The 19,044-nt window shown below is 42.5% G+C and overlaps 1 protein-coding gene across 1 annotated transcript; it reads right to left on the bottom strand.

The window, feature by feature from the left end:
* Positions 1–14,443: 14,443 nt before the first annotated feature.
* LOC147737629 (uncharacterized) lies at positions 14,444–18,195 on the bottom strand. The gene is made up of 2 exons (XM_086939515.1): positions 18,029–18,195; positions 14,444–17,778 (listed from the first exon to the last, which is right to left on the bottom strand). Exon 2 carries the CDS (start codon positions 16,800–16,802, stop codon positions 15,423–15,425), a length of 1,380 nt encoding a protein of 459 aa, XP_086795641.1. The 5' UTR covers positions 16,803–17,778; positions 18,029–18,195; the 3' UTR covers positions 14,444–15,422.
* Positions 18,196–19,044: the final 849 nt, after the last annotated feature.

Below are 19,044 nucleotides of genomic sequence, written 5' to 3'. Positions count from 1 at the left end.
TATTGTTGAAGCTGATTTTTGAGTAATCCTGGTGTATGCAGCTGGACAGTCTGTCGGGCTGCTCCCGTTTAGCATTCCTATTGAAAGCTCCGCCAGACTGGCCGCACATCTTGCCGAGCGTATCTCATTGTTTTGGTGCGTGTGTACGCTTGTTAATGGCTTGCAGTAAGTTCATATTAATGTCCCCTGACAGGATGATATTTGCATCCTGGTAGGCGAGTTTTAGAGTTGTCATTGTTGCTAATAAGTGATCTACACATATCTTTTTTCGGCTGAACACTAGATGAATATAGATGTTAAGTATCAGAAGACAAGTGAAATGCGGGGCTTCGAGTTTGTCACATTGCAGCCCAGAGGACGCGAGGTCTATTGTTGAAGCTTGCCATGGAATATCGGTTGAAACAAACATTGAAAGACCTCCTTTGGCTCTCCCTAGTTTTCCTGCCTTTTCGGCGGGCCTCTGAAATTCCTTGTATCCGGGTATGGGAGTAGGGTTAGTCATCCAAGTTTCCTGGAAGAGAAGAATTTTATACTTAGAAATAAATTCCATGAAGCCTGGATCTTCAAGTTTTGAGCTAAGCCCGAACACATTCCAGGAGCAGATGTTGCAGCCTTGGAGTCGATTGGGAGCTGCGTGGGTTTTGATTCATGCCATATCTTGAGATGGTCTGGCTGCGATTCGGTCCCGGGGTCCAGGGGCGTCAATGGATTCTGGGTTAGCAAAGGTGATAGTAATGTTCTTAGATATGCACTCGTTTCTTTTTTAGGAAGTTTGATAGTCTGAGCCTTTTGCCCCCTTTAGCAGACCGTCTGGTTGGTAGACTGGTTGGAGCAGGTTGGGGTAGCGAGAGGGGGGGGTCGATCTTTTTTAACTTGATGCCCCACTTTGCGAATTGGTCCCTCTGCTGCCAAATTTGTTCAATAAAAGAGGTGGCTGAGAACGAGGCTGTGGTGATTTTGTGTCCCATAAAGTACGTGTTCTGTTTAAATGCAATACGAACAATGTCGCTGGTAGTTATGTGGCTCAGGGGGGGCAGAGCTTTAAAGAGTTTAAGTAGGATACTTCTATTTAAAATGTCGTGGTTTCCCCTTGATACATAATGGGGGATTAAGTCTAGTTTGTTGGAATTTGAGGAGGAATCCTGGTGCGACGCTAGATGTACAGCCCTTCCCAAGACTTTATCGGCCAGTGATGACTCTGTTGTACTCAAAGAAGTGATCAAGGTTACGTTTGCGTTGTTTTGGGTTAGGTGTTTGTGGACATTTATCTGGGTTGCTTGGTTGCTTCCCACGTTTGAGTTATTACCTGTGTCAGTTTGGCAGGTATCTTCCCCTAGGTTTTCGGTAACTGAAAATGCTATGCGTGGACTTGTTGTACCTGAATCTATCGTAAATGTCTTTAGTTTAATTGGGGAGTTCTCTAAGTGTATTGCCTTGGTGGATTTAAAGTGTTTCTCTTTCATTGATGGCTTAAATATACTGTATACTTTCTCTGGCTGCGGTAGTTCCCTTTTGATGTTATTTGGGCGGTTCGGGGGGTGGGTTGCATAGATGGAGGGTTCAATTGATCATTATATGACGTTATATCCGGAGAAGTGAGGGCCGCATCATGATCACTCTGTTTCAACCCCTGATCAGTATGGACAGGAAATGAAGTGGTTGCCTGTCTAGATTACCTTTTGTTTCTTGTTTTTCTTAGGCGTTTTCTCTCATGCTTGGTTAGTGACTTGATTGATATAAGTGGCTCAGCTAGTGGTTGCTCCCCATTTTCAGTTGGTTGAAGGGCTGGGAACGGTAATTGCTGGACTAGGTGCTGTGTGGTCTGTGTGGTCTATCAGTAATTGTTCTGAGATGAAAACAGCGCCGCTTTGTGTCTGTTCGCCCATGTGGCTGGGTGGTTCGGATGCCCTTAGTGCATTGTAATCTTGCACTGTTTGAGGGCGTTCTTTTTTGTGGCTTCCCTGGTTGCGACGAGTAGATCTGACTGGATGTTGGGAACCTCCACTAGTTTGTCTATTATTTGGGTGCAATGGCAGTTACACATTTCATATGTAGTTTCCTGGTCTCGCTGCACCCTCGAGACCATCTCGTTGAAACTTTGCAGTTTCTGTTCTACCCCCTGAACGTGGATTGCTAAGATGTTTAGAAGATCCACTTGGGTATCCAGCTTGTCTGCGTGGTAAGACATTGCTTTGGCAATTGTGTCCATTGTTTGTAGCAAGAGCTGACAAGTCAAGTCAAGTCAAGTAATTTATATAGCGCGCTACATACCCAGAGGGTCTCAAGGCGCTTGAAGAAGGGAGGGGAATTATTTGTCGAATATCCAAGTTTTAAGTTGCTTTCTGAATGCTAGGTGGTTCTGTGTGAGGCAAAGGTGAGTGGGAAGTGAGTTCCAGGTTTTAGCTGCCAGGTAGGAGAAGGATCTTCCTCCCATGGTGGTTTTGTTGATGCGAGGTACAGTAGCAAAGGCTTGGTTGGAGGATCGTAGCTGGCGGGAGGGGGTGTAGAAGGAAAGTCGTGTGTTGAGGCAATCGGGTCCAAGTTCGTAAAGTGCTTTGTGTGCGTGGGTTAAGAGGCGGAATGTAATCCTCTTATTGACGGAGAGCCAGTGGAGGTTTTTCAGGTGACCGGAAATGTGGTCTTTACGCGGGATGTCTAGTATGAGTCTGGCTGAAGCGTTCTGGATGCGTTGGAGTTTTTTCTGGAGTTTTGCGGTGGTACCGGCGTAAAGGGTGTTTCCGTAGTCCAGGCGGCTCGTGACCAGTGCGTGGGTGACCGTTTTTCTAGTTTCGGTTGGGATCCAACGAAATGTTTTTTTGAGCATGCGAAGAATGTTGAAGCAAGATGATGAAACGGCGTTGACTTGTCTGGACATTGAGAGTGAGGAGTCCAGGATGACGCCCAGGTTCCGTGCGTGGTCTGTCGGGATGGGTGCTTTTCCAAGGGCCTCTGGCCACCAAGAGTCGTCCCAGGCGGAGGGGGAGGTACCTAGGATAAGGACTTCCGTTTTATCTGAGTTCAGTTTCAGATGGCTGTGCTTCATCCACTCGGCTACTTCTTTCATTCCTTCATGTAGGTTGGTTTTGGCGGTGTTCGGGTCGTTGGTGAGTGAGAGGATCAGTTGAGTGTCATCAGCGTAGGAGATGATGTTGAGATTGTGTTGGCGTGCGATGGTCGCGAGGGGGCTCATGTATACGTTGAAGAGGGTAGGGCTTAGTGAAGATCCTTGTGGCACGCCGCAAATGACTTCAGTGGCCTCTGACTTGAATGGTGGAAGGCGGACTCTCTGAGTTCTTCCGGTAAGGAACGAGGTGATCCATTCCAGTGCTTTTCCTTGGATTCCGATGTTTCTGAGGCGTTGTAGCAGGGTGCTATGACAGACTGTGTCGAAGGCTGCGGAGAGGTCAAGGAGGATGAGGGCGACTGTGTCTCCATTGTCCAGTAGAGTTCGAATGTCGTCTGTTGCTGCGATGAGTGCGGTCTCAGTGCTGTGTTTGGCTCGGAAGCCGGACTGTGAGGAGTCGAGGGATTTGTTGGTTTCGAGGAAGGCGGCGAGCTGGTTGTTGATAGCTTTCTCGATGACTTTGGCCGGGAATGGAAGGAGCGAGATGGGGCGGTAGTTTTTGAGTTCGGTGGGGTCAGCTGTGGGTTTTTTCAGAAGGGCGCTGAGTTCTGCGTGTTTCCAGCTTTCCGGGAAGGTGGCGGAGTTGAGGGAGCAGTTGATGACGTCTCGGAGGTGTGGTGCTATGATGGAGTCTGCTTTGTTGAAGATGTGGTGGGGACAAGGGTCTGTGGGGGATCCTGAGTGGATGGAGTTCATCAGGCGGATGGTGTCTTCAGTGGAGATTGCGTTCCAGTCGTTGAGGAAGTTCAAGGGGGGTGAAGGTACGGCAGAAGGTTGGGTGGGTTGGTCTCCGGGTTGGTTGTCGAAGCTGTTGTGGATGTCTGCGATTTTGTCGTGGAAGAACGAAGCTAGAGAGTCGCAAAGGGCTTGAGAGGGGGTGATGTCGTTGGAGTTGGCTGAGGGGTTGGTAAATTCTTTGACGATGTTGAATAATTCCTTGCTGTTGTGGGCGTTGTTATCTAGTCGGTCTTTGAATGCGGCTTTCTTGTCAGACCGGATTAGTTGGTGGTGAATGTGGGTAGCGTTTTTGAAGGCGTCCTTGGTGCTGGTGTTTGGGTCTTTTTTCCAGGCCTTCTCGAGGGAGCGGCAGAGTTTCTTAGATTTCTTAAGATCCTCGTTGAACCAGGGGGCGTTTTTTCTGCCTAGTTTGATTTGGTGTTTTTTCAACGGTGCTAGGATGTCGGCGCTGTTGGTTAGCCATTGAGTGAGGTTAATGGCTGCTTGGTTGGCGTTCGATGAGTGGGCAGGGGGGTTTTGAAGAAGTGATGAGGAGATCTGGTCGATGGTGATTTTGTTCCAGTTTCTTCGCAGAGTAGGTTGAGGATGGTTGTGGGTTGTGGTCTTATTGTAGATGAAGTGAACGCAGCTGTGGTCCGTCCAATGGAGAACTGTGGTGTGACTGAAGGAGATATGTTTGCTGGAGGTGAAGATAGGGTCGAGTGTGTGACCTGCATTGTGGGTGGGGGTATTGACGAGTTATTTGAGACCGAGGTTGGCGAGATTGTCCAGAAGGGTGGTGGCGTTAATGTCATTGCTCTTTTCCAGGTGAAAATTGAGGTCTCCCAATAGAATTTAGTCCTCGGAGGGGAGGCTGATGGAGTTGAGTTACTGCCTGGTTCGGTTGGAGAGGCCTGGGCGCCGTTTGTCCTATGTATTGAGCGTGCTGACCAAGGGGAGTGTAGAAAGGAAGGGGTCCTGCTAAGTGTTTCCCTAGTTGGGGATGATGGCTGAAAAAGGTTTAAGTCCTGCATAGCAGAGAGGGGATTGCACCTCCTGTTGGGTTACCTGGCGGGGGACTGGCAGCGATTCTGTTCTGCTTGTGCTTTGAACAAAAATGAAGAAAAAACAGGCTTTTTAATGGGATTGGGGTTGGCAAATCCCTGGGCCCCGATGCTCTGGATGCCCTGGGGTTTAGTGTGGTTCCCTATTAGGTTCCCAGTTGAGTGCGAGATGTTTGTGGTTGTCTCCTCGGCAGGGGCCCCTTCATTGAAACTTTGGGGTCCATCTATACGTGGGAAAAATTAAAATGATGTCTGGTGTTTGGGATAATCGACAGAAGTGGGAGGGTTATGCATTTGTGCCTTGAAGACTTGGTTATTTTGCTTATGTCTAAATTCAAAAGGGATGAGAGCTTTGGATGATAGGAGCTGGAGGCTTGGAATGCCTGTAAATGCTTCATGGGGGCCTCCAAACGTTGTGGTGACTGGGAACCTTTCCTACCGCACTCCAGGTTCAAAGTTTTCCCACTAGGGGTGCGTGCTATGACCTTACTCGCTGGGCTGGTGCTGGTTTCGCCTCTTGTATTGAAGGCGCCAGAGTTCCTGCAGTGGCGTTGTCGGTTAGATGAGGTAGATTCTATTACAAATTTTAAAAAGTCCATAATCAGTGCCCGTTTACTGTTGTATGGTGCTGAGTGGTGCCTAGGTGGGGCAATCGGGATGGTCTTGGTACTGCCGCCCCATTTCGGTACAGGAGTCGCCGCTATAGGTTTTTTTAATGCAGCAGTTAACCAGTTGCTATGGTTGTTGCTTTTGTAAGCGGTGGCTGCTTATCTGTTGAGGCTCCAGGTGCTGGCCCCTGATGTATTTCATTTTTCGCAGATGGATGGGGGCTAGGGGAGATCATACATTGGAGTTCTTTGGCTGCTGCCTCTTTAGCTTTCTCCTTGTTCTTTGGTGGAGGTGTGCGTCTTACTCTCCCTGACCGCATCCTCCGTTACACCACCCCTCTGGTGGGGGGGGGGGGGGGGGTGGGGGGGTGGGAGTGGGTGTGGGTGCAATTAGATGGGGGAATTAGGAGGTCATGCAAGTTGCATGTGATGTGAGAGGCAGCTGAGTGCTGTGCTCTTTTGCACAGTGGCACAATCGAAGTTTGTTGCGGTGGCAGTGATAACGGTAGGTGTGATGTGATGTTGTTGTCCAGTGGAAAGAGCAAGCTACTTCTGGGTAAACTTTTACAACGGGGGAGTTACACACCCGGATGAGTGCTGTATAACTCTGCTGGGGTCTGTACTTCAGGATAGCATCTTGAAAGGTCAGAGTTATCACTACATTTTTTTACAGGGGATTTTAACACTCATATGTGGGGACTTCAGGCAAGGAGGAGTGGAAGCTATGGGCTGTGCACGACAAGCAGGCTTACACAAGGAACATACTCCCCAGGGTATTGAGCTTAACTCCATCTTGCTTGAATTTGATCTGACATCTGTAATGAATAAACTGCCTCCAGGGAAGAAATACATTACTCCCACCTTTTTGGGAGAGGGTGTGAGAACTTTATTGATTTCACCTTTCTATCTACCCCCTTTTACTCTCTGGTTACCGATTTTTCTGTGCAGGCGAGTGAATGTAGATTCCACAACACCATTTGTGTCTCAACAGGCTGGACCCGAACACTCGGACACACCATGGTGGGCGTGGGGGAGCTGGTGTCCCCCTTAAAGCGGTGGAAGCAGGAAGTAGCGTAAAGGGGGGTGTATTGTCCCAGAGCTACTCCATGAGTCCCTTTTAACTCAGTCTCGCAGTGAGTTTGCCACCTGTCTCGATGATGATGCAAGTGTTCCGGAAATTATGGGTGCATTTGGATCCATGTCTACTGTCATAAGGAAGTTACTACAAGCCCCGGGTGGGGGCCGTAAGCAACCAGGTCCACGATGGTTTGACTCACGTGCTCCCACGCTTCCAGGAACCTGAGACTGGCCCTAGGTGTTAAGCACCAAGACCGGGTGGCGGTCAAAGGACTACGAAGAGCATATAAAGTTGCTCTAGCAACTCGCAAGCCTGCCCTGAAGGAGGAGGCCTGGATCGATTTAGTGGAGGCTAGTACACTGCGTAATAGCTCAAAGTTCTGGGGCATTATTAACAGCCCATTTCTATCTGGAAATAATGCTAATTACTAGAATTAATAGATGCCCATGTCACAGAGGATGATTGGGTACATGATATCGAGGGTATCTTCCAGTCGGATACCCCTCCAATTGAGGGGCAGGAAAGGGTGGAAGGCAAGTCAGAACTTATTTTCACCATGAAAGAGGTGAGAGGCGGTATTCTGGGTCTGTCTAAAAACAAGGCCCACGTGCCAAATGGAATCCCGCCAGATCTCTACATCGCCCACATGGAAACCTGGGTGCCCGTCCTCACAACTGTTATCAATGCTGCAGTCCAGGTTGGCCTCTCAGATTCTTGGGCGTTATATAGTCCCGGCATTTAAAAAGGGAGATCGGTACAGTACCTATTGTTTGAGGCTCATTTCTCTGTGGTGAAGGTGGTGGGCCACATGGTACTTGACACACTTGTATCTTGGGTTGATGAAAACAACTTTTTATCCGATATCCAAAACGGCTTTCGCCCAGGTCGTTCCACTGTGAAACAGTGTTTAAACCTGTACATGGTTCTGAACAAATACACTGTGGCTCGTTCCAGCCCCATGTACCTAGCCTTCATGGACCTGTCCTCATTATTCCACTGGGTCAATAGGTCCAAGCTGTGGCAGTTGATGTCCTCCATTGGCATTGACAGTAACATCATTTTATTTCTGAGGGATCTTCACCGTGATTCAACCGCGGTTTTCCATTATTCAAAGGACCTGAAAGTGTCCAGTCAGCTTGACATCAAGAGAGGGATGTGTCATGGGTGCATTTTAGCACCCGTTCTTTTTAACCTATATATTAATTCCTTAGCCAAGGCCCTTTTGGCCACAAATGCGGATTGTCCCCAGGTAGGCAAGCGTAGCCTGCCAGTCCTTCTATACGCGGATGACGCAGTCCTCTTGGCAAGGACAGCTAAGGGCCTACAACTTCTCGTAAAGCTAAACAGTTCACTTTTAAACTCAGACTTTTGTCAATACCGAAGACCAATGTTTTCTCCTATTTGGGAGTAGTGTTTGACGATTCCTTGTGTTGGTGCCCTTTGCTTACTTGGAAGAATGGGGATCTAGTAAAAGCTTTTGCAGCTGTGTTTAACTTTGCCAGCAGAGGGGGAGGGAAGCCAATAGGGCCTCTTTTGAAGATATATGAAGCTAAATATATCTCAAAGGTTAGTTATGGGAGTGCAATATGGGGCCACATTGGGGTAGGGGCAGTGCAAAGTGCTGAAAACTCTTTCCTGCGATGGGCCTTTCAGTCCCACAAAGCACCCCATTTTATGTCGTGCATGAAGAGTTGGGGATGCCTTTCCTCTCAGATGTACTGACTTTCTGTCCCCTGGCTTTGTGGCTTAATATTTGGGCTAGGTAAGAAAATACACTTAGCAAAGACATCCTACGGGAATGCCTTTCACTTGACCATGTCTCAAGCATCCGATGGCTCCAGTATATAAGAGTAGGCCTTACCGGGGTAGGTGGGAACTGTTCGCTAACCCTGAGCGCATATGTAAGAGGGACCTTTCTCTGGTCAAAGAGTGTTTTTTAAGAATGAGCCGCTGTGATAGAGAGGGAAATGAGCTTCGTTAGCCTAGTGTGCGCAAGTACATCGTGTCAAAAACTGTGCCAACCAATGAACCTTATCTTCTAGGGTTTAAAAGCATCCATGATCATTTACTAGTGACCTGGTTTCAGCTCAACCTCTTCCATTACCTCTTGGCACACCCTTGCAGCTTCCACAGAGGCCAGTGCCTCATGCCCTGTGGCTGCAACAGTGAGTCTCCTCAGGACACGATGCACTTTGTAATGTTTTGTAGTATTTATGCTGTCCCTAGAAAGTTATTGATTATTCCCATTCTCAAAAAAGCGGGTTTTAGGCGGGTGAGACCAGCTCTTATCTTTTTACAACTTTTTACTGGTTGCTGTTAGACTCAGGTAAAGCTGAGATTAACTTCTGTACTGTAATTCATGAATTTTTATCTTGTGTTTTGATGAACTTAAGACATATTATATTTGTCAATCTGTAACTTGCAAGATGTTTTATCATTTTATATATGACTTTTATCATTTTCTTTTATAAAACCGAATAAGGTAGGTTGATAATAATCACTAGGGGATTCATTTACAGGGTAGCATGGTATCCCTCACAATAACTCCAGGAGTCACAGTCCACACAATGTACATGCTTTGCTCCCCCTACTTCCAACCTTACATATACCCCCAATCACCTGCCCAAACCTCCCCCTGATGATGCCAATGTGGTCCTCCGTCATCCCGCAGACCATATTTTTTGCCCCTTTGAAAGTTCCCATACAATAAAAATGCTGCAGTTGTAAATACATATAAACTACCATTTGTTGTGTTTGAAACATTTTATTGAATAATAAAACCCAATAAACATAAGCTGATTATTAAAGCAAAAGAAAACATCAGTTGCTATGCACATAAGAGACAAAATTTGTACATAAAAATCAAAATACTGTAACACAGCAAAGTTATGTAGAGCACAATTCTTAATTTCGAGCAATCTTTAAAGTTCAACAATAGAAACGTTCATAAAGAACAGGAAATACTAATTATTTTCCTTAAGCAATAAAGTCTTCACACTCAAATACTAAGAGAAATATACTGAACAATGAACATTTCATATGGAAATAGAATTCAATTTGAATATTTTAACCTCCTCAGCCCTATTTGACTCATGATTACAACCTGACTGCTTTCTGGAAAAGAACCACCTCGTGGGGTTCAAAATCTCATCTTTTCCAACAATAGGATTCAAATGATAAACTTGAATTTTAATTCAATTTATTGATTTAGGCCTTTTTGGAGATCAACAATTTTAAATACATACAAAATCCAGATATTTTTGTGAAATTGTAACCTAAACTTTAATTCGATCCACCTTCTAATCAAACACTTCCAGCACACATCACAGGATCACTTGTTGTTATCTTCCTAATTAGTGATAATTTTTCGGATGGCAACAACAATAAATATGTTTAGAATTTTACCTCCGAAAGCAAAAACATACCATTTCTGAATCATGGTGCACAATAAAATGTAGGAACAGAATGGCATCTTTTGGTGTAGCATTCATTAAGGTTTGACCAGGCTTGAAACTAGAATTCCTGATCTTTGGACATTTAAATGTCATATTTCAAAAGAGTTCAAACAGAGCCAGCACGAGCTCCGCGAAAAATAGAAGATGAGTGAAAATGTGCTGATAAGTAAACTATTGATGAAAAATACAGTGTTCAGGCAATGCTTGTGGATATAATCTATTCAGATTTTAACTCCATAGTTTGTTCAATAAATTGACTGAGCATAATACTTGAAGGTCCATCTCTCAGATCAGTTCTATTACAGTTTTAGTTGGGATAACACTAATAGAGATCATTGATAAATAGATTTTAAAAGCCATGGGTGGAATTGATCCTTGGTCTAAATCTACATTATTGTCTGCAATAGACACCAGTACAAACAAATCAAATCTAAACGGATTGAATATGTTTATTATAGTGGTTCAGAGTAAACTCAGAAGACACACATTGTTCCTGAAACTCAGAAAATGTATCTAAAGATTATGATTACATCCCATCTTATGTCCAGAGACTGCTTTCCTGTTTAAGTTACAACATTTGCAAATATATTTAACAAAACATTAAAGCTGGATGTCAGAAATTCTTTCTTTAAGTATTGTGTAAGAGTTACCTGTGATGGTTTTTATTTGATCTGAAGCAACACTAACACTAAATAGGTACATGCACAGGTTATCATTCAACTAACATTATTATCAAACTTAATTTGGAGGGAATTGAGAAAAATGGCCTCATGTACCAAGGGTTTTATTGTTAAAAAAAATCCACTGGTTCAGTATTTCACAGAGTTTGCAAATGCTAAACCCCTTTTAGAAATGTACTAAGCCGATTTAACAATTCAGAATTTGGAAGGGGAATATTAATAGTTTACCTTATTAATATTAAATACATCCTTAAGGTATGTATTACGCTTTGAAACCATATGTGGGCTGAAAAACAGTAACAGGAGGTAGTAACCCTAGGGGACATTTGTAAATCTGAAAGTAAAATGGGGTGCATTAAAAAATTCCATTATTTAAAAGCAATCACAGACACAGTAGTGTGCTGACTCCACAAGCAACCACATTTTACTAAATGGATTATTAGTACATGAACCTCAGTATTTCCTATATTGCTGACATTTAGTCTTTAATATTTTTGTAATGTTGTGTAAATTTGTGTTTCTGTTATTTTAATATTGTCATGAAATGTACCTATTCTTTTTGTCAAACATATTGAAATATCTTTATCACAATTTTTGGGGCACTCTAAAAAAGTGTTTTCATTCTCTAACTTGAAGCTTCCTAAGAAAAATACTGACGCCAGTTCCTGATTTCTCCTAGATCATTTACCTATCTCACTAAACAAACACAATATTGATTTGAGAGAGGTGGTTATTGTAGTCATACGCACTGGGGTTAGTTTATAAAAGACCAATATAGAACTTCCTTTATATTTAGAAATAATACTTGCAAAATTTATGTTCAATAATTTCAGATAATTTACTGATAAATATATCAGATAAAGATCCCCTAATTTCTTATACCCTGTGGTATCAAAAATCTGCTAGAATTAACAGGCTTCTCTTCTATATAAATCCAGGTATGAGAAGTTATTAAATGCGATTATCAACTTTCCGTTATTTTAACACATTTTCTCAGTGCACAGAGTATTTTCCCTACATAGATCACAACATTTCATGCAATGGTCTGTGCTTGAACGTACAATGAAGGGGTAAAAATGTATTTCTACCACAATCAAGAAACCCTTGGGTCTTTGAGGATTACTGTTGCAAATGAAGACCTAGCTAAGATGAAATATCCCTTTAAAGGAAAGATTTCCCTCACCCACCATAGTTGGCATGTTTCCTTATTGGGAATCTCCTTGCACCGTGATACAACCCCCTCACCGAGAGGAAGGAGTTCAGGCATATTTTGATATAGAGAAAGGTATAACAAAATACCACAATATTGAGCTCAGGGTAGTGGGGACAGCAGAGGGAAAGTTAAAACTGGCTAAGTGTTTAGCCATGCACATCAAGTAACAATGTGAAATAATTTCTATTAAAAAAAAGAAGACTATAAACTAAGCTAGACGTGACTTTATAACTGGTTAATCAAACGTTTCTGGAGGTTTAGTATATATAAACAACTCCTTCTTTCTATGGTGTGTCATAAAAATGATGCTCTAAATTTTGGTAAGAGTACACAATGTCAAAAAATTAAATTCTGCTTTTATATCAATTTACTTTTGAAAGCTTGAAGTGAAAGAGAATTCTAAATGTCATTTGCTTATGAGTAGGCGCTAATGACTATTTCCGGATGACAATGTAGTTAGCATTTTCTTTGTAAAAGATGTGCTAGAAGTATGGGTAGGGAAAATGGCTATTTTGGCCAAAGGCTCCCCTTTCTTTATGCATGCTAGTTTTAATTTGTACACAGAATCACAATATTTTTATGTGGTCCCTGTAATGTTAGATGAATCCGTTTTACCCTTTTGATAAGCAACAGATGACGATGAACCATTTTTTCGTCCCTGGTTTTAAATGGATTCGGGATGGAACAGACAATGTGTTGGTTGACTGCCTCAGAAAATAGTTGTTTCCCGCATGCTGCTTTCATGCAACTTAAATCCCTTCAGTCGAAGAGGCGGCTGCATGCCTGCAGATATGGCCAGGTCAGTACTTGGCTGGTTCAGTTCACCAGTGGGGCTAGAATAGAAGCTGTTAAGGGCAGGGGCTTAGCTTCCCATTGGTGCAGCAGGTACAGTGCCACCAGGTCCCAGATGCCTTAAAGACCTACTGAACCCTGATAACTGCTGTTTGTCACAGTTCAAACAGAGGCCTGAGGGGCCCACAGAACAATGATTATTGCTGTTTTCCACAGTCCAAACAGAGGGCAGGTGTCACATTTCCTTTCTTGCCTTAGGGCCCAGGGCACACTGGCTAGGCCACTGGTTAAGGATGTATTGGGGAAGAGGTGGGGAGACAGGAGGATATTTAAGCACATCGACAATTACTTCATGCCTGGGTATTAAAGTATTCATTGCAATTAAGGACTGAAGCAGGAATAGATCTCATAATATAGGGAGGCCTACTTACAAATGCAGCTCGATTAGTGGCTGCCTTTTAACATCTCACTTATTACCTCTCCTAATGTACAGTTATTTTTAGATGCAGATTTAAATCGTGACCTATGAATATGTTTATCTATCTTTAGGTTCCAAATGGCCCATCTTTTCCATATGCAAGTATCAGACAGGTCGGGAACACCTAATGCCGTTGAACTTCATAAAGCCACATTAATCACTGGTCTTGAAATGCAAATGGCAACATTAAGCACGCAGAGGTGTAATCTACGTAATCTCATTATGTACCTTAGTATACAGGTAGTACCACATTATTTGTATAACTGAATTAAATAGGCACACATAATAGTACCGTATTTAAAGGCCCAGTTCAGAATTACAGGGAAGGTGCACTGTCCCAGACTACACAATGGTGAAGTCTTCAGCGGGTGCTGTCATGCCACACAGGGGGAGTACACCAGATTATGCTGGAAAAAGCATGTGGTGCCCCAACGTAGGTACAGTTGTAAACCACCAGTCTGCTTATAAAGTAAAACATCTGGCAGCTATTAAACGAGGTGGCACGTTTCCCCTGCAGGTGGTTGGGGTCTGTCACCATCCTGTCAGGTGGGGATATACATTCAGTGTGCCTCCTAACTGCTTGTTTGCCCTTTCGCCCGTGTCAATAATACAGTGCAGTCGCAAGACAAAAGGTTTTCCCACATTTGAATGTGGCCATGCCCAATACAAAGGAAAGCATGCCCGCTGAGAATCTCTCCTACGTGATCCACACTACATAAAGGGCTATGGAAGTGTCTGCAGCCTCTTCTGTAGAACAAAAGCCAAAATTACCATAAGAAGCAGAAAGAGGGTGCACTCTGATGCTTCATCATGTACTAAGTCTTTGGCGTTCGTCTGTACTAAGAGAGTGACAGAGTTAGTGGAGTGTTTTTTGCCCTCTATGTCACTCTACTTCTAAGCACTACAGCTTGTACAGTGGTTACTGTCATATGCTCACCTACATTATGCTTAATATAAATAGTGCACAATTTCGGCGTTTGTGTCTGCCTAGAACGTGGACCTGATACAAATAGCAGTACCTACAAGGTGGATGGTACAATTCAACAAGAGTCTAGGATACTCCAGCACAGATGACTTTGCATCAACATTACGGGGCATCAGTCTTGATGGCAAGCCAACTTTGTATACATTATTATCAGAGACTATACTTGACTCTTGGATACAACTTTGCAACAGAATTTTATGAATTTTCGTACAGTTGTATTTATATAATAAAACAACCTACTCACAATAATTGATCTATCTATTCATCTTTTGGGTTCTGGAGTAGCTACTCGCTGAAAAGCGCTTCAACACTTCATCAGGGGTAGCAAGCGCTATATAAATGCAAAACCTTCCCTCTTCTATCCCTCCACTCTAATTTTCAACCCAACTAACAGACCAACATGTCCAGCTCTCAAATACATTTTATATTTCCCTACACTAATTCACCACTAATCATTTTTGGATCCTGGAGTAGCGTGCTACTCGCAGAAAAAGTGCTTCAAATTGACCCTAACGCACTCCGCTGCTCGCAGAACTCCGCGTTGAGCGGTTTAGTTTTTTTGACACTTTGCGGAGTTCTTCATTGAGAAACAACGCCTAGGCCTAATCTTATTATGAACATCTAGATTTCAGTCATATGTTAAGAAACAAGTGTGAGTAGAAACCTTTTGGGTGGAAAAAATTTAAGACATTAATATTGTGAATTTTTTGTTAATTAGTTGCTGTTTGCAAGTACAAACATTCAGAACACTCATAAGGCTTTTTTGCCCCATGTGAGTTCGCTCATGTCAAGTGAGAAGTAATTTGTAACTAAAACTTTGCTTGCATTTCGAGCACTCATAAGGTTTTACCCCAGAGTGGGATCTCTCATGAAGCATAACACAGTCTTTCAGATTCTAGCTTTTATGGCATAAGGATTATCTTCAGTGTGGAGTTTCTCATGGTGAAATAGCATTTTCCTCTGCAGCTTTTCTGGCATTCAGAGCACTCCTAAGGTTGTCATTAGTATGGAGTTGCTTATGGTTAGTGAGGCTGTGCCTATCAAAAAATAGGAATTTCTGGCATTCACAGCATAGGTAATGTTTTTTCCCTGTGTGCGTCTGCTCATGTAGAGTGGGCTTGCATTTCAAATTGATGCTTTTCTGGCACTTGGAGCACTGAAGTATTTTTGATGGTGTGTTTTCTTATGGTGCATGTAACCATCACTACCTCTGAGTCTTTTCTGATATTTAGAGCACTGATAATGCTTTTCCCCCAGTGTGGCTTCTCACATGTGCAGTGAGCTCATATTTACGGCTGAAACATTTTTGGCATTCGGAGCACTGATAAGGTTTTTCCCCAGTGTGGGTTCTTATATGGTAAGTGAGCTTGGTTTTTTCACTGAAACATTTGTGGCATTCAATGCACTGATAAGGTTTTTCCCCAGTGTGGGTTCTTGTATGCCGAGTGAGTATTCTTTTTTCACTGAAACATTTCTGACATTCAATGCACTGATAAGGTTTTTCCCCAGTGTGGGTTATTCTATGCCGAGTGAGGCAGATTTTTCGACTGAAACATTTGTCGCAATCAGAGCACTGATAAGGTTTTTCCTCAGTGTGGGTTCTTGTATGCCGAGTGAGGCAGCTTTTGTAACTGAAACATTTGTTGCATTCAGTGCACTGATAACTGTTTTCCCCAGTGTGGATTCTTATGTGCTGTGTGAGACCACTTTTTACACTAAATAATTTCTGGCATTCAGAGCACTGATAAGGTTTTTCCCCAGTGTGGCTTCTTATATGCACCGTGAGATGACGTTTTTCACTGAAACATTTCTGGCATTCAGAGCACTGATAAGGTTGTTCCACAGAGTGGGTCATTGCATGTTGAGAAAGACTTTTTTTGTTACAAAACCTTTTCTGGCATTCAGAGCACTGATAAGGTTTTTCCCCAGTGTGGATTCTTGTATGTTCAGTGAGGCTGATTTTTACACTGAAACATTTCTGGCATTCAGAGCACTGAAAAGGTTTCTCCCCAGTGTGGGTTCTTATATGATGAGTGAGACTGTTTTTGTCAATGAAACATTTCTGGCATTCTGAGCACTGATAAGGTTTCTCTCCAGTGTGAGTTCTTCTATGCCGAGTGAGATGGGTTTTGGAATTGAAACATTTCTGGCAATCCGTGCACTGATAAGGTTTTTCCCCAGTGTGGGTTAACACATGTTGAGAAAGACTTTTTTTTTTACAAAACCTTTTCTGGCATTCAGAGCACTGATAAGGTTTTTCCCCAGTGTGGGTTAATACATGTTGAGAAAGACTTTGTTTATTAAAATACCTTTTCTGGCATTCAGAACACTGATAAGGTTTTTCCCCAGTGTGGGTCCTTGTATGTACAGTAAGGTCTCTTTTTACACTGAAATATTTCTGGCATTCAGAGCACTGGTATGGTTTTTCCACAGAGTGGTTTAATACATGTCGAGAAAGACTTTGTTTGTTACAAAACCTTTTCTGGCATTCAGAGCACTGATAAGGTTTTTCCCCAAGGTGGATTCTCATATGCTCAGTGAGATACGATTTACAACTGTAACTTTTTTGGCACACTGAGCACTGAGAGTGGTTTTTCCCAGTGTGCATTCTCTCAAATTCAGTGAGATGAGATTTATGGCTGAATCTTTTTTGGCACAGGTAACTTTTTTCCCCAACTTGGGTTACTTTGATTGAGGCGGGTTTTAACACTGAATTTGTTCTCACAGCCCGTGTTTTTATAAGGTTTATTCCTAGAGTTAATATCTCTACATTTAGTTCTCTTGCTTATATGCCACGGTAAGAGTGAACCCGATTTTAGAGTCAGGCTTGTTTAAATAATGTTCAGCATTTATCTCTAAAAGAAATTGTGTGTAATCTTCTTAACACTTGAATTGAGCAAAATATGTCTGGATGCAGCCCTTTAAAACATGTTGAAATGTTTCTAGCAGATAACAGTCTTTTGGTTATAGCTCTCCAGCAGCAACTTATTTTGTGACTGAAGTTTTTCTCAAATCTATTTGTATAGGTTCTTAGCAATGCAGTGATAAGGTGTTAGTCTGATATTTAATGCTTAAACTGAGAAGTACATGTTTGCACTGGCGTAGTGGCAGTAACTGAGAACATTAGAACATGCACAGTAATATTGTGTCTCACCAGTCGCAGAACATCAGTTCCTTTTACCCTTTCTATGTTTGGTGTAAGGTTAAGGATTGTAGTTCTGAAGACGAGGATTTATTTACATTAGCTATAGCGCAACAGTGCTCATTTAATCAATTTTTATTTTTAACAGTTTTACATTTCACTCCTGCACAACAGATAATGTTGAGGCGATTTACATAGAATTACAGAACAGTACACAATAAAAAGTAAACAATCTGAGATGGTCATGAACACAATAGACTGGTGAATTTTTAAGGTTTTCGCCAGAGTGAGCAGAGTGGGTCGCGGTGTTGTATCCCGAGGCAGATAGTCTCAAACTTGCGTAACTGGTAAAAACGGTTGTTGAACAAAGGTGATTTTCCAATCTTTTTGTTGTTAGCGTGTCAGCTTCGGAGTCTTCTTTCAGTGTCTTTTCTTTGATGGTCTGTAGAAGAAACCTTTTGTTATATCTTTCTTTTATGCAGTGTGTGCTTCCACTCTGGAATTACATGATGCTTTAGATCATGCGTGCTTTAGATGAACGTTATTCTGTCATGCTGAGGCAATTTGTCTTCCTGATAATATTTCAGATGAGGATGTTGTGATTGGTCTTTCTGGCATTATTTCTGATGCTGTGTGGACAGATATGATTTTGCTCTGGGTTAATGAAATGCAAAATTAGAGACTTCACTTACAGGTATAGTACTTTCCTCAGCTCCCACTTCCTCGCCACACCTAGATTTTGGAAATTGTTTAAATTTAGAATGCTGCATGTCCTTCAGTTTTTCAAAATAAACCTTCTTATGGCACTAACATTCAGATGGCTGGTGCTTAATCTTGCTTTCTTCGTCCGTAATTTCAATCACCTATAGTATTAAAATTAAATAGTTATTACAAATAAATATCCCCAAAAATAATTTACAAGCCATATCAATGCAGAATTTCGAAAGTGTTGAGCTGTTCTTCAGACTGAGCAGAGTGTAGAATGGTAGCCTGAGAGTACTTGGATCTAGGAGTGAGGATTTGTAGAATTTCCAACATTTTATTAAGCTCATGGACTTGTAACATAGAATCCCAAAAGCAGACATTAAAGTCATATGGACTGGCACCAAAAAGATATTTAAAATAGAATACTATTAATTAATTTTAATGTAGATTTCTAGGATGGGAATTTCCCCTCCACGGACAACAGGCATTTTTCTCTGCCCTGAGTTACCACCTACTTGCATCTGGTATCCTGACTTTTGAGCTCTGGCCTCTGCCACACTCAAATCTATTGTGTGCTGCGAGGACTATGCCTAGACCTATCCCTCAACTATGGTCCAGAGTATGAATCAAGGGCAATGAAATTAAGGAGTACTTTCATGTGTTCATTTTATTCCACCTGATTATCAGTTGTTAGGCTTTTCTGCACCTGGATTTACCGGGTGCAGAAAAACAGGACACAATATTTTTCCAGGTTTCAAAAGGAGAGGGTACCCCACTTTCACCAGGGAACAGGGTAGGAAGACAGTTAGTCAAGAGGGGGAATCCCTGGAGTCTACTGATCAACCAATGACTACTAACCTTTCTTGTTAGAGAAAAAGGTCACACAGTACAATATGTATTTAAGGAATATAAAAACGGGTTTCCACAAAGAAATAGAATCGTTAACAATATGTTTTTATTAAAAAACCAATCAATCAAGCAATAAAAAGCAAAGCAAATTTAT

The sequence above is a fragment of the Lissotriton vulgaris genome, chromosome 1_1, assembly GCF_964263255.1.
Source record: "Lissotriton vulgaris chromosome 1_1, aLisVul1.2, whole genome shotgun sequence".
Taxonomy (NCBI): Eukaryota; Metazoa; Chordata; class Amphibia; order Caudata; family Salamandridae; genus Lissotriton; species Lissotriton vulgaris.
Note: the sequence above shows the minus strand (reverse complement) of the source record. Positions and strands in the feature narration are given on the sequence as shown.

Coding starts and splice junctions, on each gene's coding strand:
- LOC147737629 (XM_086939515.1), bottom strand. CDS start 16,802: ATGCACACTGGGAAAAACCACTCTCAGTGCTCAGTGTGCCAAAAAAGT.